The sequence below is a fragment of the Mus caroli genome, unplaced genomic scaffold (genome assembly GCF_978045245.1).
Source record: "Mus caroli unplaced genomic scaffold, Mus_caroli_1 scaffold_17, whole genome shotgun sequence".
Classification (NCBI taxonomy): Eukaryota; Metazoa; Chordata; class Mammalia; order Rodentia; family Muridae; genus Mus; species Mus caroli.
In genome coordinates this window covers 81916953-81939644 of record NW_028227272.1, presented here as the reverse complement: position 1 = coordinate 81939644, position 22692 = coordinate 81916953, and the positions used below count along the sequence as shown (strand labels likewise).

Here is a 22692-nt window from a genome sequence, read left to right as displayed (position 1 = left end):
TCGGATAAGACCTTATAATAAAGCCTGGTTTTCCTCGCGGATTCGGGAGATGGATTAAAAAGTCCACAAGAACCCACTCCGTAATCAACTTTGTATATTGCTTCATCTTCCTCCATTAAGCTTACATTACAGCAGGCTGGCCTGCTTCCTCAACTAGTGTCTTATCTTTTGCCACATTCAGGAGATTATAATGCATACTTTCTGGGGCTTTCTGGGTGGATTTGGAATAATCCCCTTGCTACTCATGACTTAGGTTACTGAACAGGAAGGATCCACTCTTCATTTGTGCAAGGAGTAGACTTTGGCATTGTATTCCTGGTTTACACATACACATTCCCAAAATATACCACTTGGAATGCTTTGACTTGATGTCGTAAAAGGTTAAAATCAATGTCTTAGTTTATTGATGGGAGACTTCGCTCAGATGGCATACACCTTTTATGGGTAATCGGTGCTTACTCACGTCAAGTAAAATGACTTTCCGACAGTTCTCAAGGAAAATGGAAAGATGAACCAACCTTATTTTGGGAGGCTGCAGTACATGTAGGCATTTATATTCACCATACCGCTGGCATAAATTATTTATATTCTTGTAGGACAAATATTATTCACATTGGGATGGGCGTGTGATGTGTTTTTAATAGGAAACATACTGTCGTATAAGCCACTGTGTTAAATCTGTATTTGAAAGGAGAATGGGGGATTTTCATATTGCCGTATGTCCTCTTTATAGGTCATGAGAGAATGGGAAGAGGCAGAGCGTCAAGCCAAGAACTTGCCCAAAGCTGACAAGAAGGCCGTTATCCAGGTAACACCCCGGTCCCACCTACACCAGACAGAACATGCCACTCTCAATCATCAGGGCCTCCAGGAATCTGCTGGAAACCCCTGTTTTATATATTTTCATGACCTTCACTTGTTCTTCACTTCTTGTCTTAGTAATAAGTTGCTTCCCTTACATTTGCTCCAACTATTTAAAATTAGAATTAATCACCCCAAATTTATTCTATGGCGTGCAATCTTCTTTCCAGTAATGATACATCTTTTAAGAGACTGAAGTTTTCAGCTCCTCCAGTAACCTTGGAAAATTTAAGTGAGATTAGGAATTTAGGACTAAACCCAGTCTACACATGACCTCGTGCAAACAGAGAGAAACTATCTTTGCACTAATCGTTATGTTAAGAAACAAATATGTTTGTGTTTTTTTTTTTTTTTTATCACATCAGCATTTCCAGGAGAAAGTGGAATCTCTGGAACAGGAAGCAGCCAATGAGAGACAGCAGCTTGTAGAGACACACATGGCCAGAGTTGAAGCCATGCTCAATGACCGCCGCCGCCTGGCCCTCGAGAATTACATCACTGCACTGCAGGCGGTGCCCCCAAGGGTAGGTCACATTGAGATGTCACTTCAGGTCACAGCATCAATGATGGTGTCCAGACTGTGGAGACTGGAGGCCGCAGGGAAGAAGCTAGGAGAAATGCCATAAGCACTTTATTTGTAGGTGTGACTTAGGTACATTGTATCCTAAAGACATGGGGAAATAGACCAGTGTTGGCCCTCCTTCTCTTAACTCTTTTGGCAGTTACCTTTATACTGATTTCCATGCTGCATTCTTATTTTTCTTTAAGCCATCATTTTTTAAAATCTTTTTTATCTAATGAGGAACTATTATACCTTTTTGCCTAATATAGTCATGAGTTTTCATAGTCATATTCTCTGTTCACATTTACCATGTATCATTTTTCTTCTTGGGCATCCTTTATGTTTTCAAGTGCAGATAAGATGAAGTTTGAATTCTTTGGGTTACAGTGTGTATAAGCTAGTGATTTATTTATGCCTGAAAAACACCTTAACTTTACCATTGGTTTTAAAAGATATTTTTGCTGGGTATAGAATTATCAGTTGAAGTGATTTTCTTTTACTACTTTAATGATGTTTGCTGTTTTCAACAGACCATTCTTATCACCTCTACAGATAATCTTTTGTTTGATCTGGCTGTGCTAGAGGTTTTTCTCTTTTCACAGTAGCTATTTTATCCATGTAAAACGATGGAATTCCATCTGTCCTTAGTCTCTTATGGCCATCCCTTCATCTCATACCTAAGATTATGTCTGATATTTTCATGCTTAATTTCTTATTGGCTATCATATACTATAAAATTTATGTTGTTGGGTGCTAGGTACTTTTGCATAACTATGAATATATTCAGACTTTGATTTGAAATCTAGCTAGTTTTCCTAGAAGCAGCTTCACCCTTTCACATTTTGCTCTTTTTAGATTTGTTAGGTGGAGTGACTCTTCTTGTAGCTTGTTACTTCCATTTTCAAATCAGGATCCTTAATAGTCTACCATGAACTCTGAGTTTCAAATTGGATTGACAAGAACCAGGCAGTCCTGTGTCTGTGGGACTTCAGGCACTATTACCTCTAATTTTCTGGGTGCCTTTTACCTCTAGCCTCTGTTTCTTATACCAGCAGGCACTGAAGAGTCCTCAGCTACAGTCAGTTAGTAGGATAACCTGCAGATCTCTTATAGAGCATCTGGTCCTGTAAAGTCTAGCCACCTGGGTCTCCAATGCTCTTCCCCTCTTGGGGTCCACTGCCTGAGAGCCCTACCTTTTACAGTCAGGGAAGCTCAGGGACCATGGTTGCTGATAGTTGTAGGACCTCACCTTGTGTGTCTCCTCTTCCTCTGTGGTCCATGGTCTGTACTCTGCAGAAGCTGTTCCTGTTATATAGTCCATCTATTCCTTTTCTTTGGCAGGAGGGTGAAATTTTGGTCTTCTTAGCAGATCTTGACCAGAAGTGGAGATTTGTCCACATTATGTAAGGGAACCCAAACTCCACCCACCCACTTGTGCTAATTTCCCTCACCACACTGATTGTCCTTTCTCTGTTAAGGAGCTCCTGGCATTCCTCCGGGTATCGAGAGGACACTGGTTCTTTTGTACTGATGACATCACTGTGATCTCGGAGGATGGGGTGGCTGGTTCAGGGTGATACCAGTAGCCATAGACAGAGAAAGCTGAGAGTCAGTTGCCTGCTGCAGTGTCTCTTCTCTGGATCACACTTCCTCCCTGAACAAACTGCTCCTGACAATAAGATGTCTATATTAGCATTTTATTTTCTGTGAGCAATCTCTGTCTTTCCCAGGCAGTACTTAGTGAAATCCTGGTTACATCTCTTTGCAGATGACAAGGTTCTGGGTTACTCTTTCTTTAGAGAGCATGCTTTGGTGAGGAGAGTTGTGGAGGTCATTTGTCGAGGCAAGAACTGCTAGGTGGATTTTTAAGCCACAGGCCTGAGTCTTGGGGCACTGACTCCTGTGCATAAAGTTACCGACCTTGAGTTATTTAAATTTTGACCAGCCACTGCAGATAGCTCTGTATTTTTGAAAGGTGTTAGAAAACTCTCTCTTCCCGATTGCCTTTGTGCAAATCTCTAAAAAGATATAAATCAAGAGTTTTCATTAAATCTTGTAATCGATCTACAAACTGTGTTTGGATATGCTGCTTATAACAACCACTGAGCCATAACAGGTTATTATAAATATGACTTAAATGTGCGCTGACTATTTGAACACAAGGGTAAAAGGGTTTTATTTTTCTCTTTTAAAACAGTTTAATCTTATTCTAAATGTTTGCCAAGCTTCATAGACCGATCTTCCTCAAGACCAGTGAGAAATACGTGACCAGGGGCATATGTGTCCTAGTTTTAATTAATTCAAACAGAAAATTAAGGAATAGGTTGGAAAGCTTGGAAGCTTTCCTGTTTCTCAAAATGTATTCCTTAACATGTACCCTCCAGAGAGGAGCTGCCCTCTGGCACTTCCTTCTGGGCACGGCTTCACGGGTAGCTGTCCGCACCTGCAGTGCTGGGATGCTCTGTGGCCCATTTCTGTGGTGCTAATACCTGCTTTTCTTTTATCTTTGAAAATGAAAACACTTACTATGAAATTACAAGTGTTTAGATACTTAAAAACATTTTATTGCACACAAATGAAAAGTGATTGTTACCAGAGTTTACCCTAGAGAGCAGGGAGTTGGTAAGAGCTTCTGAGAATGTGTGCACATGGCTTCTCTCTCTCTCTCTCTCTCTCTCTCTCTCTCTCTCTCTCTCTCACACACACACACACACACACACACACACCACTCTTAAAACCATTTCCAGGGGTGCATTTGTTTGCTTAAATTTAACATGCATTCTAATCAAGTAATAATAATACGTGTCAGAATAAAAGTGACTTCAAATAAAATATAAAATATAATCAGTTCGGTTGCAGAGAAGGTTATGATAAGGAGAATTTGTAAGCTAGCTAGTATGGAAATATAAAGTTTCTGATATGTAATTTTTCCTTTTTTAAATGATTTTGGCTGACTATTAATATTAATGGTAGTAATCAGTTGTGAGAATGATTAGTCGTGTGCATGAGGGGTCTGAGGGAAACATAATTGAAAAATTTAGGCAGCTTTCATAATTTTTGTCATAACAGCAGTAGGCTAATGAGACTTACTAAGAAGCTATAAGAGATTACGTTTGTTCAGGGTATTTTTTTGGATGATTGTGATAATCAAGTTAATGGGAGAAGTATTAGTGATGGTAAAATAATTTTTAGCATTGTAGAAGGTTAAGGTTTTGTACATAGTCTGTTCCATACAAACTCATCAGTTATAACTGGATTCTAAGAAATCCTACTTTAGTTTTATTATATAAGTGTTTTTAATTAAAAAGAAAAAAAAAAACAAACAAGAACTTCCAGTTGTTTCAAAACAGTGTAGGCGTTGGAAAAGGAGGGAATATAGTTTAAGCAGCCTAGATTCATTCAACCTTGGATGGTTGGTTCATTAGAGAGCGTTTGAAGAAAGAACAGAGGATCTCAAATGCGAATATGCAAAATTAAAACAGATTGTTGTAAGTCACCCTGGAAAAAGCCAAGAATATGTCACAGGTGGCATTTGTTGGATGGTCAGACCTCTTGGCAAACCTTTCCCAAGGTCTGTGTTGCTTTAAAACATCTTTTGTTTACTAATTCATGCTTATTACTCTGTGAGCTCTGCCTTCTGGGTTGTGTTATTAAGCCTGTTTATCCCCAGAGAGCCTCGGTCTGTTTGGTTTGACTAAACAAGGCTTAAAGATGCAGAAGTCCGTATCAGACCTGGCCTTTCAGTGCTGTGGGGTTGGAGGGGGTTAGCTCTCTCCCCAGTGCCTGTACAGCTAACATTTAGCTGAAGGCATGGGCTTCATCGCAGAGCTGTGGGCAAGGGCTAAATCTCAGTCTAAACCGAATGTAATTGACAAAGGTCGCTGGTTTGTGGGAGAGGACTGCAATCAGTTTGTTTTCCAAAGGTTCTGGTGTTATATAAAGACCTGTGTTTAATGGCCAAGATAGCCATTTAATCTGTAACTAGGGACAAGTTACTTAACAAAGGAATTCTTCCTCCCCAGTCTGCAAATAGGGGGTTAAATTTTCAACATTGTTGAAACAGCAACTAGCCTGTTTCTAGCTTTGACTGGCCATAATTCAAAACCAGAAGGATTCACTGAAGGTTGAGACAGGACTGTAGAGAGTACAAAGACGTCTTCCTTCCCAAGGGGTCTGAGAGGTGGTGTGGGACACATGGAGGCTTTGGTGACTGTCCAGTTGGGAAGATCTGCTTCTTAGGTAAAGAGGAGCCAATGGGCGATGACGTATCGGAACTCCTTGAGCATGTGCGTGCGATATGTCTGCTCTAGCAGTGTGAACCCTGCACCAAAGACAGATTATGCAAAACCTTTCCATGTAACACATCAGTATTATCTGAACAGAAAGAAGCCTCCAAAAATAATCTATTGCCATTTTCTCTACTCAGTGAAATTTGTGTTTGACCTACCTAGATGGTTTTCTAAAGAAAAAGATTGGAGATACATTTTATATCAGGCTTTAAATTTTTCACTCAATCACTAAACTTAACTGCAAAAGAAAACCTTATTTTCTAAAATTTGCAATGTAAGTTTCCCCCAATCGGTTTTGATTTGTTTCCTTGGTTTATTTTTGTTTGCGTTCATGTTCCTGGGGGTCTCCTCCTGGATTTCTTCTCCTGTGGCATTGTGAATATGTATACAAGGTTAATGGCAAAATCGGGAATCAAACTCAGTAGGAGACAGCACAAGGGTGGAGGTGTAGCTCTCTCAAGTGTGTCTTTAAACCACCACACAGTTGTTTCATACGGTTCATTTTGCTGAATACTTTTTGAACTCTAAGATATTAGACTACAAAAATCTGTGGCCTTATAAAAACAGGAGAAAGTTACTTATTTTTCTGCCGAGCTAAAGTTCAAGGTTTTAGAAACCATTAGCATGCAATTTAATGTTTCAGAAAGGGTTTTTATAGTATCGAAAACAGGGACAGGCCATGATTTCCTTCCATTCTGTGGACACCAGCTTGGTGTCAACATGTTATAAAGACAATGGATAGATATCTTTTGGAATTAGTGAAATGGGCCTCATTAAGAGAAAATTGGATATATCTGGACTCAGTTAGGTATTTTCTGGGACGATTGACCACTTCAAACACCTTCTTAAATGGCCGGGGAATACTGGGTAAATACATCAAGTGGGTTTGGGATTTCAGTGTGGTCTATGAACATTGGGAGACTGTTTTTCTCATCTGAGAGCTATTCACTTGCATGAATAAGATACAAAGAATAGTTTACAGGCCGGAAACACTGCTGAAATTATACTTGGTTCTGAGTCACGCATCAGTTTAATTAACGGTAAATTTTTAGCAGCTACATTGAGCCAGGAACTATTCTGGGAGGCAGGAATAGGCCATACCTTTGTTTCTATCTCAGAATGTGTGCATTCTGCTTTGCCGTGAGTTCTTGTCTTCTGTGCTCTCATTGTGGACGTCATCTAATCCGTTTCCTTGCTGAGTATCTCTCATCTTTCCAGAAATTAATTTTTAAATGCCTCTTTTAAAAGGCAGTGTGATCCCAAGGTGAAGGAGGTGCAAATTGAAAGGACCACATCAGCTGCAGAGAGAACGCAGTTACGGGGCAAAGATGCACACAGAAACAATGAAGATGATAATAAGGGGGCTGGGTATAATTGGTCCCAATGGGGCAGATCTGTTTCTTTATTCTTAACCATGAGTTTTAGATCCCACCCATTGCCAGTATAACCAAATTGCAGTGTTAATACTTAACTGAAATAAGAATTTCCAAGTAAAATACACATGAACACATACATGTACACACATACAACACATACATTGCACACACAAACAATATGCACAAACACACATACATGTCTGTATGTGTGTGTGTGTAGAGAGAGATGCATATAGATGTGTGTGTGTATATGTGTGTGTGTGTGTCACTAGTTAGAGAAAATTTCAAGACGTAATATTAATGAATATTAAATTATTTATTATCAACATATTTATAATGAGCCACTGAATTTTTGCTTGTTCTGTGAACAATTCCATTTTGAATGTGAGTAACATCAGGCTAACAGTTATTAACAACAATTACTTTAAGGCAATTTACTTGTGAGCTCTCTATATAGACACAGTAGAGATACCAGGCATTCTTTTTTTCTACCATTCTTAAGAGGACATTTCTTCTTTTTTTAATTAGAATTTACCAAATTCATCTTTGTCTGGCATAATCAAATGAAGATCCCTAGACAACGCTGGTTGCTCATTACTCGACAATGGATTATATAGCTCTAGAAATAACTAGCGTCCACCTTGGAGAATTGTGGCTGAAAGTTGTAAAGAGGGCCGTCCCTCTTTACATTTCATTTCTTTTCTTTATTGAAGGAAATGTGCATGAATCATATGCCAAAGCCAAGCCATTTTCTTTGTAACAAATGAAAACATAATAATGTGGGGAAATGCTGCTTGTTTTTTTTTTTTCTTCTTTATCTAAACACACTGTCTGTCGTCTATGAGGTCCGGACACGCACCATTTTAGGTGGTTTGTCTGCCTGTTCTCCAACGTAGAGATTGATCTATCTAACTTTTTAACTTTCTAAACATGATCCTTGCAAATTGCCAGCTCAGAGCAACCAAGCAGAAGCCGGCAGCTAGGGCATCTTACGGTCTACAGAGTTATCTGATGTCACCAGGCTTTGCTCATGGGGGTCTCCAGGCTCACAGGATGATGAGGTCAGAGCTCATTCTGAGCCCCCAGGGCTCATGGCGTATACAGATGGGGGATCCTCGAGGCCTGCTGTGCTATTGCTCTGTATCAGGCTCTGGGGGATTTTTAGGGGAAAGTTAGGAATATCTTTCCAAAACACACAAAGAAGTAGTGGTGTTAAGCGAGATAAGAGCTTGAAACCATGTGAACACATTCTTTCTTTAATTATCACCAGGCTTATTAGAAGATAAGGATGAATTCAGAAGGCAGACCCATGAATATCATAAAAGCCCAACTTGTACCTAATACCTTGAATCACTTTTCAGTAATCTTCTAATGAGATTGACAGGGGACGTTCCTATCTTCTATTTCTCCTTCCTGCTTCAGACCTTTAGCAAAGTACAGCCTCCTGCCAAGAGCCTAGGACCAGAAATGAGATTCAGTAATCTAAATCCAGATCTTCTCCTCTGTTAAAAAAGAACTGCAGTCCGAGTGCTCCACAAATTCAGCCCTGTTATCTGCTCTAGCCACAGTTTCATTTTTGCACAATTTTAGTTTCTTGCGGTCATCGCTGTCTCAGAATATTAAATGGAAGATTCCGAGTGCCAGCCATAAGTTTTAAATAGCTTTTATTTCACCATATTGCTGTTGTTTTATTGGGGAGTGTTGGTGTTTTACTGACTAATTTATAAATCAGTCTTCATCGTAGACATGTGTGTATAGTACCAAGCACAGTCAATGTACGAACGGTACCTGTCCCTGAGTTTACAGAACTTGGAATTCAGATGAGAACTCCCAGAACACAGTTTTTCACCCTCCAGTTGCATCATTGTCAAGCCTATCTGCGCCTTGATAGAAACCTAACATGTTAGATTCTAAGACGGACTCACATAGTGGCCAAGGGTACAGAGCTATGGAGGCAGACAGCTTTTTGGGGAACACTGAGTGTCTATGGCACCTGGACTTGTGTGTCCCTTACATCATCCCTTCAGGCCAAGCATTAACATCCAACTAGTCAACTGACAAAACTTTTTCATCCTGAAATTCCTACTCCCCTTCTCCCTCCCTCGGTCTCTCCTTCCCTCCCGTTCTCTCTCTCTCTCTCTCTCTCTCTCTCTCTCTCTCTCTCTCTCTCTCTCTCTCTCTCTCTCTCTCTGTCTCTCTCTCTGTCTCTCTCTGTCTCTCTCTGTCTCTCTCTCTCTCCCCCCCCCAGGGGGGGGGGACAGTTTATTTCGATTGTGTGTGGCTCTGTTTGTATTCTAAGGCACAGGAACGTGGCCTGTAGCCTGCATATTTCAAGTACAGAGCACCAATGCCGGGTTGGGCACCATGGATTGGAGCTCCTGATGGAGCTCCTGATAGACAGGAAGTGAGATCTAATCTGGACCTGTGGCTGTCACATTGAAGAGAGGGATCTAGCATAATAACGGAGTATACTGAATGCAACTACTGGGTTTTGCACAGCAATTCAAGGTAGAACAGAGAAAGGGCACCAGATTCCAATTAGAATTGCCAGGAGAATGCCTCAAAGTTATATATATGCATAATAAATAAATATGTATATACATATATATACAAATTATAATACACAGTGTATATTTTGGGGCTGTGCACAAAACATGCTAATTTGATATATATCACATTACCATGTTATATAATATATATGTCACTGCATATAACCTTGAAGCATTATATAATATATATAATAATATATGATAATAATATACTATACATTATATATAGTATAATAAGAATACTGTAATCCACCCTCCTATTTACTCCATATATACACTCACATGTGCAAACATGTACATAGCACATATACTGGTTCATATATGCATATAGGCATGCATATGTACTTAACATACATAGTTTCTGGTAATAAACTCCATACCATCCAACTGTTTCTCTAGGTGTTGAACACACATTATTTAATAGCTGTATTTGTCTAAACATTCCTGACATGTCTTCGTGAAGGATGTATACCCTTGTGCATCATCGTCTGAAATCCTAGGCAGGATACCAACAGCAGCAGAACTGCTCGAGACAAAGGAAACTTAAATCCTTTTTTTAAAATGTCTTCATGTAAAACCAGAATAAATTGAAGTAGAACCAGTTAGGAATAAAAACACACCGAAGAAGCACCTAAGAAGAAACTTAATTGTTTCTGGGAGTTTTAGCATCTGATTGTTTGAAAAGAGCTTAATTAAATTATTTCAAAGTAACATAACTACAGTTTAATGAGGGCCTTTGTTCTGGGGAAAGATAATGTTTCATAGAGCTTATCAGGTATTCCTGGCCCAACAGTTGAATAGTAGTTAGATTGTCTGTTATTTTCTTATTTTGATTATTGCACCACTGTAAGTTACTAATGAAGGGATTATTTGGGAAACACTAATTCTGGTCTTGGGGCTGTGCACAAACATGGTAATGTAATCTCATGAACACTCCATGAATACTTCTGTGGTTAAATAGAAGGATCTTACTGAAAACTGAGAAATCCAAAGTTTATTCTCCCTCTACAGCAGAAAGCAGCTATTTAGAAAGAACGTGCTGATTTAGGGCAGTGTCAGAAATACTAAACATGAATATAATTCGTAAAAAGGAAAAACAATCTGGGTATCCATTTATGAAGAATTGGGAGAATTCCCTTGCAGTGCACACATCATGGGACCCTTGAACTCAGTGCTAGAGGAAGAAGTGATGTTTTGCTCACACTTGAAACCCATGTTCTTGCGGTTTTCCTCACAGCCTCATCATGTGTTCAACATGCTGAAGAAGTACGTCCGTGCAGAGCAGAAAGACAGACAGCACACCCTAAAGCATTTTGAACATGTGCGCATGGTGGACCCCAAGAAAGCTGCTCAGATCCGGTCCCAGGTAAGCCCTGACTTGGGGAACCTTCTGCAACTTACAGTCCAGTTGTGGCTTCCTCAGTTGGTGGGAAGGTATTTACCTCCCTCCAGAGCTCCTATGGTGAGGGTATTGTATCTCTTTGGCAAGAATTCTTTAATGTCTGAAACTCTAAAAGCTAATCTTCAGGACACGCAGTTCTACAAGGCTTAACAGATGGAGGCAGAAGGATTGATAGTTCAAGGCCAGCTGGGCTACTTGAGAGAGATGCTGTCTCAAAGAGGTGAGAAACAAGAGAGATGACTCACCAGTTAAGAGTGCTTGCTCTTCTTGCTGAGGACCTGAAGTTAGTACCCAGCCCCCACATTTCACCACCACTTAAAACTCTAGGTTCAGGGGATATGACACCATCTTCTGGCTTCCTCTGGTTCCTGCACAAATATCTGAGTGCACACAAGCACACATACATATACACATACATAAATAAGGTGACTCTTTTACAAAAGGAAGGGTGTTTTAGTAATGTGTGCCTTGGCATTTTCGAAGTTTCCCCAGGAATATGGAATATAAATTCTGAAGTGTCGAGAGCAGCCAAAACTTTTAATGCTATCCATTCATCTTTTAAAGCTAGCCACCAGGTAGTCATTCATCATTTAATGCTAGCCACCAGCTCTGGGAAGTGGCTCACAGTTGAAAAAGTGGGACCAGAGTTTGGATGCCACTGGGTGTGGTAACCCACCAGTAATTCTAGCACTGAGAAAGCTCAGTTGGGGTCTGTGGAACAAGGTGGTTAGCTAACATAGTCATATTAGTGGGCTCTGGGTCCGTCTGAGAGGCTCTGCCTCAGTGAACAAGGTGCAAAGCAGAAGAAGAAGATTCTCAGTGTGAGCCTCAAGCCTCTACCCACTCCCACTCGCGTGTGCATCCACATGTTCAGCTAAACACGCAAATATTCATACATGCACACATACATACATAAATAAACAAAAAATAAAGAATAAAGTCACCAAAATGGTGAAAATGATAACTCAGTAAACAGAAAGCTGTATACTCCAATCAGTAAACTATGCCCTGTCCTGGCAAACTCCATTGTAACTGCCATGTTTAAGGGTTGCTAGAGTCTAGATGAAGATTTGTAATTATTTTCTGCTTTCTCATTCCCAGAGGTTGAAAACCTAGGGTCTGCCTCCAGAAATATAAGATTTTAGATTTTCTCGAATGAAATAAAACTAAACATTGCGTTTGCCTTCCGTACAAAATAGCCAATCAAATCAAAATATTCCTATGTATTAAAAAATCTTCAAAGGTATTTCTGTAGGGAAGAGGGTATTTAGGAAGCTTTGGTGGTCGGAGTGTGGTGAATGATGTGGTCGTTGAAATCGACTGTTACAAGCATGCAGGCTACTGGTAAATATTGAGGAATGAGAGAATAAAAAAGAGGCAAAGAAACAAAAAAATCTTTAGTGTTCCAGCTGTGTGTGTGTGTGTGTTGGGCATGGTCTTTGTCACTGTTTCCTTAGCAGGGATTGTTCACGTGGAGGTGCCATTTTCTAACAGGTTATGACACATCTCCGTGTGATCTACGAGCGCATGAACCAGTCTCTGTCCCTGCTCTACAATGTCCCTGCGGTGGCTGAGGAGATTCAAGATGAAGTCGGTAAGTGAGCTGTCCTTCAGATGTTCTCCGAGAGATAGGCTTACCCCCAGGACACATCAGGGCTGAGAGTCTTCTGTGTCTGTCACCCGTGCGCAGGTGCCTACGCGCTGTACAGTACATTTTGTGGGTTGGTGGAGGGAAGGGGGGGGGTTCGCACATGTGTGTGAATGAGTCTAAAATCCTTCAGTGCACATGGCAGCCAGGGGAAGGAAGATACCAGGTGTTGGAAGATACCAGGTGTTGGAAGATACCAGGTGTTGGAAGATACCAGGTGTTGGAAGATACCAGGTGTTGGAAGATACCAGGTGTTGGAAGATACCAGGTGTTGGAAGATACCACCAGGTGTTCTGCTCTCTCACCCCGTTCCCATGAAACAGTCGCTATCTGAACCTAGAGCTTGGGTGGTGGCCAGCAAAGCCCCATGATTTCCCTGTCTCTGCCCTTAATGGTGCTGGGATTCCGGGGCCACAGGCTTATACATGGATGCTGAGGGTTGAAGCATAGCTCCTCTCGTTTACACAGCAGGCAATCTCGCCCATTCCGCCCTCTCTCTAGCCCCAAATCGCTTCTTACAGTGAAGCTCGCCTTGGCTGCTGCTTCAGCTCTTAACTTTCAATGCCTGTGAGGCCTAAAGATGTAACCTGGTACAGAGAAGACCTTGAAGTCTTCAAGCAGTGAATCAGTTGTTGAATCCCATGTCAATGGTGATATTCTAATTTATCCAGTCTTGTAGGTAGATACTCACTAGGCTTCTCTACTTTATAACTAAGCACAGTAGTTCTAGCCTACCCTGTGTATGGAGAGCTCAATTCCCCATTTGTTTCTCCCTTCCTTAAATTTCTTTTGACTGCACGTTTCAGTTATGTTTGGAAGACAGAGATCAGTAATAAGTCCTCTATATAAGAAGTCAAGAACTGGGTACAGTAATCCATGCCTATAATTGTGGCGCTTGTGAGGCTCAAACAGGGAATTGCTTCAAGTTCAAGTCCAGCTGGTACTACGGAGTGAGTTCAAGTCCAGTCTAGGATACACAGTGAAACCTATCTCAAGGAAAAGATAGATAAAAATAAAATAAATGTATATAAATGAAAACAGATCTCCACAAGGGAGAAAAATTCAAAACATAACTCATAATCTTACTGAATTGAAGTTAAAATTTCTAGATCTGTGCATTAAATGAGTGTGCTTTGTGGTTAGCTTCACCCTCTTATCCTGTGTGACTTACATTAAGGTAGCGTTAACAATATCAAACGATAGAACAATAAGCCATTAGAAAGGGACTGTACCTAAACCCGCTAATTACAGTTGGCACTCTCTGGATTCTAATTTTCTCTTAGTAGAGCTTCTCATTTGGCATTGTGCTCCTCTAAATATTAGCCACAAGTGAGTCGGACAGATGGCGACCCAAATCCCTCAGTGCTGCAAAATACCCAAGAATGGGACCACCCAGTAACTTAAAATCTCAGTGACCAAGAGATGGTTAACTAGAATCACACTTGGGTTTCTGTTCTTTCTTTCAATAAAGCAAGAAACTGCCATGGGGGTAGATCAGGAACAATTACGTAACAACTAGGACTGGAGGGATGGCTCAGTGAGTAAAGTGCTTACTGGACGGTTAGAAGACCTGGATTAAGATCCCTCGCACCAACATTTAAAAAATAAAATGTCAGTCATGATGACATGTGCCTGTAACCCTACTGTGGGGGCAAAAGTAGGTGGATCGCAGCTGCTTGATGGCCAGCGCTACTGCACCTGTGTCAGTTGATAAGGAGAAGAAGCCATTCCAACATCAGCCTATCAGCCTTCGTGCACACACACACACACACACACACACACACACAAGAGTCCTGTCATTCTACATATACTGGAGACCACATAATTACAGAAAAGCTTTCTAAGATCTTTCACTTGGAATCCTGGATGTTACGTAGGAAAAACCACTTGCTGTAATGAACACATTACAGCCTGACCACTACAGGCCTGTGTGCCCTTTAAGCTCCTGACAAAAGCTGGAGGTACGAGTTCTTCAGGGACAACGGGCTTCCTTGGTTGTCCTTAGTAGGCTTCCTGGAGAACTGTGATCCAAACAAGCAAATGAATAGCCAATAAAACTCTCAATCGCATCCATGCAGACAACCCCAAAATCAGCTCTGTGTGCTGCTTACAAAATCCTTTATATTTTAATCTCTTTACTTTTGTTCATATTTGAAGTATTCCGTAATGAAAGTGTGATTTGTTTGTTGTTATCCAATGCGAAGAAGAACCTCATAGAGTCCTTCCGATTGGCTCCTTACAGTAGAAACAGTCGTCTGTGGATTCCCTTCGCCCACCATTTTTCCCTAAGTTATCAAACTCTAGGTTTGAATCAGTTCAGTACAGATAAGGAAAAAGCCAAAATTCAGTTGGCAGAAGGGTGAGATGGGAAATCTAGAGATACTGATGTGTTTTGCATAAACGTTGGCGCCTTTGTGTACCTCAACTAGGATAAGTTCAATACAGTCTACAGCTTGGAAAGAATGCAGCATTCTACTGCATAACACTCACGGTTGCTTCCTGAGTAAAGGGTTTTAGGCTGAGGATCTGCCAGTATCAGTTTTTCTTCAGTGACACAGGTGTATCTCTCTCAGTGAATTATGCTTCCAACCTTAAATCTCTATTATAGGCCAAAATGGGTGAGAAGGGGGCCTTAGCTACAGAGGTTATTCTGTGTGGGTGGAGGTGGGGACTGGAATCAAGCCTGCAAGAAAGAATAAATAAACCAACCATACTGACTAGGAATCATGTTGCCAGGGAATCCTGGCCCTGATCATGTTACCCCATTGTGCTTCCCTGACGCAGCCCATCTGGTTAGGCTACAGCTAGCTCTAGTAAATCCCAAATCTGTAGTTCTAGTAACCACACACATGTGGCCTTCCATTATCCAGCATCTTGTGTGCCTGAGAGACTCTGGACCAGTCCTTTTCAACCTTCCTGATGCGGTGACCCTTTAATACAGTTCCTGATATTATGGTGACCCCCCCCCAACCATATAATTATTTTGTTCCTATTTCATAACTGTAATTTAATATTATGAATTATAATGTAAGTATCTGATATGCAGGATATCTGATATGCAACCCCCGCAATGGGGTCACAACCCACAGTGTGAGAACCAGCTTTGGTAGACTCTGGAACCACACATTTGACCTTGTCCTGCTCCCATGGTCTCACGAACTTCCGGCTGAATATCTGAGCCTTTACCTCACATTGGCCGTCTCACCCAAATTCTCCCTCTGGATGGCCTGAGCAGGACAGGTCTCCTGTCCTTGGAAAGTCACATCCCTCAGGATCCAACTGTAAGCCTCAGCACCTCTGTAAAGTCTTAACTGATAACCTAAGAGGACAGAGCAGGAAGCAATGGTTTCATGAACTGAGACGGGTCTGCCCATGACATCAGTGTCTAGGTATATTATGAAAGGTCACCTTGGAGTACTGGACCATCGCATATAGAAGGAGCAGGAGGTCTAGGGGAGGAGTCAGGGCCCTCAGTCACTCTAAAGCCCTTCAAAGAGCCAGTCCCTCAGAGATTGTGTGTGTCCACTTTCAGCAAGGTTTTCTTGTATTTTGCACAAAGGCAGCATATGGGCTAATATCAATGGTAAAGAATTCTGTGGCAGTATATCCAGCTCATGATTGAAGAAACTGGATCCTAGAGAGGCCACTTAGGATGATAGTGGAGGGATAAAACTGACACTGAAGCCAGGGTCTGCCTGAATCCCACATCTGTGTTCTCTCTGGCACCCATTGTCTTGCACAGTGAGTTCTCTTCTCTTTAACCTTAGTGTCTACACATAGGGTTTAAACCTGGGAGGCCATACTCTAGCTTGTGTTAATTTCTATGTTTCTATCACAGTAATGTCCAACCCACTGAGCTCTGCAGCCATCCATGGTCTTTGACTGTGGTTCTAGCGTACAGCCTAAGTGTGCTTTAGAGGTTTCCGTTGCTGTAGTCTAGGAATGAGGCAAACCGTCACGCTTTGAGGTAGCTGTCCCTTACATTATGAGATGATCTGTTTCTTGATAATCCCCAAACCTCCATGCTAAGCTCCTTCCTTGACCCCTCCCATACCCATTGCACGAAGTACCTCCCTTTCTGCTGTGACAATGTTCCCTAAAGCTGTTATGGTTGATCTACTCAACAGAATGATGTCATCGGGCAGTGGCAGCAAAGTAAAGAAGAAAGCAGACTTCCCAGAACCCTTTTTAACACTGTCTAAGGAGGTTGTGCGTCGCAGCCTTGACGCTGTGTCCTGTGGTCATCTGCAGAGTTTACACAGTCACATGGTTGGTTGATTGGTTGATTAACCATGCATCTGATTTGGTTCTCCTAAGTATTTTCTAAACTGCTGTTAGTTCTTTTTACAAAAGGCTGACCTTTTATCATCTTGCAATTTTTAGTTCAGCTTAAATTATTATTCACAAACTCCAAAGCACACATACTAGCTACTATTTTCTTTTTAAAAGGTTTTGCATGTAAATTATGAAGCTTTCTTGTTCAGAAAGGTTGTAAGAAATGTTGATAAAGAGGAGACATTGCCTAACATCTTCTAAATCCTGTCTAGGAATGTGGTGTTCAATTCAGTGATGACTGAGTTACTGATCTGACGAAATGAGGCTGCTCAGAGTTCCTGCCCGTGTAACTGGTCATCACTTCAGTCCCCACAGCTCTTCAGCTCAATCCTGATTTGGCCAACTTGCCATTCTAAGCAATTAGATGTTTTTGTCCCTTGTAATTTCCCTTAAGTCCCTTAAGTCCTTGCTAAATTGGTTCTGGCATTGAGGAATTTTTTTTTAATCATTGTCCCTCAAGATTCTTCAGATAGCAGCCACCTCAAGGCTGTAAAACTGTAGCAGCATTTCATTCCGAGATGTCTTTCTCACACAAGGCTATTCTGACCAATTTATGAGTTAAACAGAAGGAAGGAAGGAGGAAGGCAGCTCTAATTGTTTCCACACTGTTTTTTTTTTCTTTTAGCATTTAAATTAATAAAAAAGTGAAATACTATAAACCAGAAAGACAGGTGACTGGGTAAATCTGTGGTTAGTGGGGCTGGTATTGAATGATGTACCAAGGAGACAAGAAAGCCACTTTCATGAAAGAGTGCTTACTGTTGTTACAACTTTGCTTTTTATTACAATTTCACTGTGGCCTCTTGATAAAAATGTCCAGCCTCCAGGAAAAAAAAATCCAGCATGTCTATTTCAGGGACAGTGTCTCTGTTGTCTGTGCCTATGTGGGGGCTGGTTACAAATCCAAATTGGGTTTAAAGTAGAATATTTACAACCCTTCTCAGTCTGACAAAATAGAAGTTAGTACTGCCTGAGAATTATTTACCATCCCGTGGGTACTTGTCAGTTAAGAGAGAGCATTAGTGAGAGAGAGAGTGTGTGTGACGCCCCGGGAGATGGAGTTCGAGACCAACCTGGCTGCCTAGCTAGACACACTGGCTTGTTGAGAGTGAGGGAACCAGAGAGATAGAGACAATAAAATTGTTAGTAAATAAGACAGAGGCACTATTTAATTTATTCTGTTCTTACTTGATTTTTAATAAAAGTGACTGCTACTCACATGTAGACTTTACAGCTGAATTAGGCACTCGAAAACAACATGTGTTCATATCACAGACAGACATGAGGACCTTCCTTTGTTGACTTCATTATAGTCTCAAAGCCAATCTGTTGTTCCCAGTATCATTAACTGAGTGTTTGCCTTGCTTGTTGCCACCCTTATTTAAATGGGTATCTTTGACTCCCCCTGAAAAAGACAATATTTTTGTTTTTTGATTTTTTTTTCAAAATAAAGCCCCTAGTTCCACGCATGAAAATGTCTGAGCTAGTGCAAAAATCCACAGCAGAAGATAGTAGCCTTCAAATGAACCGCCACAAAATTAGATGGTATGCCCAGTTTTCTGACAGAGTGAGACTGGGTTGACACGTCCCCAGACAGAGAGGTTAGGAAATGAGCCTCCTCAGAGTCCCAGCCGGTCTTTACAAAGTGGGGAAGAGGCCTTTAACAGATAAACTCGCCCAAACTGCCAAGTGCTATTCTTTATATACATTCCTGGCTATCATATAGTATAAGTTACATTATCTGACTCGGGAGTTAAATTAGATCAATAGATTATATGTCTTTAGGAAGATCTGTTGAAGTCACTGATAAGGTCACATGAATGTGTCAAACATCCCTCTTGCATTATTCTCACATAGATATTTCCAGTGCCCAATAGTGGGGAAGCCAGTCTGCACTAGCAACACCCAGAAAGTACACTGTCCAAGAACAAATGTGTAGGCTTGGTGTTTTTATTGGTTTGGCTTTTATTTTTAACCAATCAGTCTCCACCATCTAACCAGAAAGGCAAATTGTTGACACTAAAACCTAGAATCCAACACAGTGCATGGAGCTGTGTTCCTGTGCTGTTCGTGGATGCTGACAGTCCTCAGCTGAATTAAAAGTCATCCACGTTGTGCTGACTCACTACGGAGCTCTTTTTTTTTTTTTTTTTCCTGAAAAATTGTTATCTTCTCAAATCCTTGAACCACTTTAATTGGTTTCTTTGCTTTTTTATTATTACGGTTGAGTTGTGTGAGTTCTTTGTATATTCTAGACACTAACTTATCACATACACAATTTGCAAATGTTTTGCCCATTCAATGGGTGCTTTGGTGGGTTTTTTAATTTTTGCTTATTTTTTATTAGATATTTTCTTTATTTACATTTCAAATGTTATTCCATTTCCTAGTTTCCCCTCTGAAAATAAGTCTACCTCCCCCTGCTCCCGAACCCACCCACTCCCACTTCCTGGCCCTGGCATTCCCCTATACTAGGGAATAGAACCTACACGGGACCAAGGGCCTCTTCTCCCATTGATGACCGACTAGGCCATCCTCTGCTACATATGAAGCTGGAGCCATGAGTCCCATCATGTGTTTTCTTTGGTTGGTGTAATAGATAGACAAAGCCACTTGAATTCTGATTAGATTCATTTTGTATGGGGCACTAACTAGTTAAGGGTCTCAGTTTACAGATACGTACCATGTGATGAAGAAGAGGTTCTTCCTAACTAAAAGACATTGTACCGTGTGCAAATTCTGTTGACTGTAGACTTCTATACCCTCAATTTCCTGCCTATTCTTTGGTCCATCCTTCTACACTACTTTGATTACTGTGACTTTGTGGTTAAGCTTTGAGATTGGCAGGTATGGGTTCTGTACTTTTGGATTTTTTGGTGGTGGTCATTGTTGTTATTGTTTTAAGATTGCTTTGAACGTTCTAGTTACTTTTGAATTTCTACTTCAATTGTTATGTTTTTCTCAGGACTGTTTAAGAGGTATGGGTTTGTATTGCTAAGACAAGATATCTGATAAGGACAATTGAAAGAGGGGTTCTTAGTCATTGTTTCTATTCCTGCACAAACATCATGACCAAGAAGCAAGTTGGGGAGGAAAGGGTTTATTCGGCTTACACTTCCATACTGCTGTTCATCACCAAAGGAAGTCAGGACTAGAACTCAAGCAGGTCACGAAGCAGGAGCTATGGAGGGATGTTCTTTACTGGCTTGCCTCTTCTGGCTTGCTCAGCCTGCTCTCTTATAGAACCGAAGACTACCAGCCCAGAGATGGCAGCACCCACAAGGGGACCTTCCCCCTTGATCACTAATTGAGAAAATTCCTTGCAGCTGGATCTTGTGGAGGCATTTCCTCAACTGAAGCTCCTTTCTCTGTGATAACTCCAGCTGTTTCAAGTTGACACAAAACTAGCCAATACAATTGACCCCTTGTCAACTCAACAGAGAAACACATCACTAGTAAGCCTCAACCCTTAGTTTCTTATTCATCCCCAAGATCTAAACAACTTTAAAAGTCCCACAGTCTTTACATATTAAAAGTTCAATCCCTTTCAAAGATCCAATATCTTTTAAAATCCAAAGACTTTTTACAATTAAAAGTCTCTTAACTGTGGGAAAAAACTTCCTTCAAGAGGGAAAAACATCAGGGCACAGTCACAATCAAAAACAAAAATTCTGGGATCCATTCATGATCTTCTGGGCTCCTCCAAAGGCTTGGGTCACTTCTCAAGTCCTTTCCTTTGTAGCACACAGCTTGTCTTCTAGGCTCCAGCTGCCTGTACTCCACTGCTGCTGCTGTTCTTGGTGGTCATCTCATGGTACTGGCACCTCCAAAAACACTGCTGTCTTCCATTGTAACTTGGCTTCAACAATAGCCTCTTATAGGCTCTCATGGTACCAAGCCTCAACTCCTTTGCATGACCCCTTCAGTCCGGAACCATCAATTGCAACTGAGGTTGCACCTTCACCAATGGCCTTCCATGGCCTCTCACAGTGCTGAGCCTCAGCTGCTCTACATGACCCCTTCATGCCTTCAAAACCAGTACCACCTGGGTAACTCTTACAAATTACCAAGTCCAGCCACAGCACAAGGTACAGCCTTGGCTATCTCTGGAACACAGCCTCTGTGCTCTCAGAACACACTTCCCAGGAGATGTCACCTCAGTCATGCTGGTCTCTTCTTAATTACAGCTAGGTTCTTAGCTCCAGATAACCAGAATCAATAGTCAATAGTCCCAGTAATACAAAGGTTTTGCTTTAGTAGTTCTGATATCTTGTTGATCACAGCTGATTCTTCAGCCCCAGCTAACCAGAACCACAGAATCTTCACAATCAAAATAGCAATGGCCCTGAAAAAGAGTCTTTAATCTTCCCTCTGGAATTTCACAAGCCAGGCTTCCATCTTCTACACTGTTCTCAACATTATCTTCCAAGCTCCTACACAACATCTGACAGAGCTCTTAACAATGAATGGATGGATCTTCTAGCCCAAAGTTCCAAAGTCCTTCCACAGTCCTCCCAAAACATGGTCAGGTTTTTACAGGAGTATGCCACTATGCTGGTACCAATTTGTCTTAGTCAGGGTTTCTATTCCTGCACAAACATCATGACCAAGAAGCAAGTTGGGGAGGAAAGGGTTTATTCAGCTTACACTTCCATACTGCTGTTCATCACCAAGGAAGTCAGGACTGGAACTCAAGCAGGTCACGAAGCAGGAGCTGATGCAGAAGCCATGGAGGGATGTTACTTACTGGCTTGCTTCTCCTGGCTTGCTTAGCCTGCTTTCTTATAGAACCAAGACTACCATCCCAGAGATGGCAGCACCCACAAGGGGACCTTTCCCCTTGATCACTAATTGAGAAAATGCCTTGCAGCTGGATCTCGTGGAGGCATTTCCTCAACTAAAGCTGCTTTCTCTGTGATAACTCCAACCTGTGTCAAGTTGACACAAAACTAGCCAGTACAAGGATTTTACTTCAGTTCGTATGTATGCATTCATGATGGCTGGAAAGTTACCAAGGTAGTGGGAGCACAAGGCAGCTGGCCTCACTGCTATCCCCAGTTAGTTAAGAAGCAGTGTCAGACAATCGCTGGTGCCCACCTTGCATTGGCCTTTCCATTCCTCTGAATATTCCAGCCCTGGAAGAACTGCTCTCACCCACATGTAAGGTGAGCCTTACCATCCCAGTTAACTCAATCTAGAAACTTCCTCATAAACTTATCCAAAAGTTTATCTCCTAGGTCATTCTAGGCCCTATCAAGGTGACAATACTATTCATAATTAGATTATAATGGCTCTCTATATAGATCAGCTTGGGAATTATTGCTGTTATCACATTTCCCCTATTTTCAGTGTATGTGAATGTGTTAGAGGCACAGTGGCCTACACGTGAGTACATGCATTTATACACACATGTTGGGTACATATGTGGAGGCTGGCAGCTGATGCTGACCAACTTTTCTCCTCCATTCTACTCCATTTACAGTTCCTCACTCCCCACGTGCTGGGGTTGCAGGTGGGCTGCCCTCTCCACCCTGCTGGTACTTAGATCCTGGGAATTCAAACTCCATTCACACTTCCAGAAAGCCTTGTGCACTGAACCATCTCCCCAGACTCCTGTTATAAAGTTTTAAATAAGGATTAATTAAACAACAGGATGCTACAGCAGGCCGT

The 22692-nt window shown here is 41.4% G+C and overlaps 1 protein-coding gene across 6 annotated transcripts in view; it reads left to right on the top strand.

The window, feature by feature from the left end:
• The window catches only part of App (amyloid beta precursor protein), a 228973-nt gene that overhangs the window by 151056 nt on the left and 55225 nt on the right, over positions 1-22692 (top strand). For all 6 annotated transcript variants that reach the window (XM_029470477.2, XM_029470476.2, XM_029470475.2 and 3 more), the window contains 4 exons: positions 734-808; positions 1227-1385; positions 10875-11003; positions 12534-12633. In XM_029470477.2, coding sequence (XP_029326337.1) covers positions 734-808; positions 1227-1385; positions 10875-11003; positions 12534-12633 — 463 coding nt within the window. The remainder of the gene's footprint in view (positions 1-733; positions 809-1226; positions 1386-10874; positions 11004-12533; positions 12634-22692) is intronic.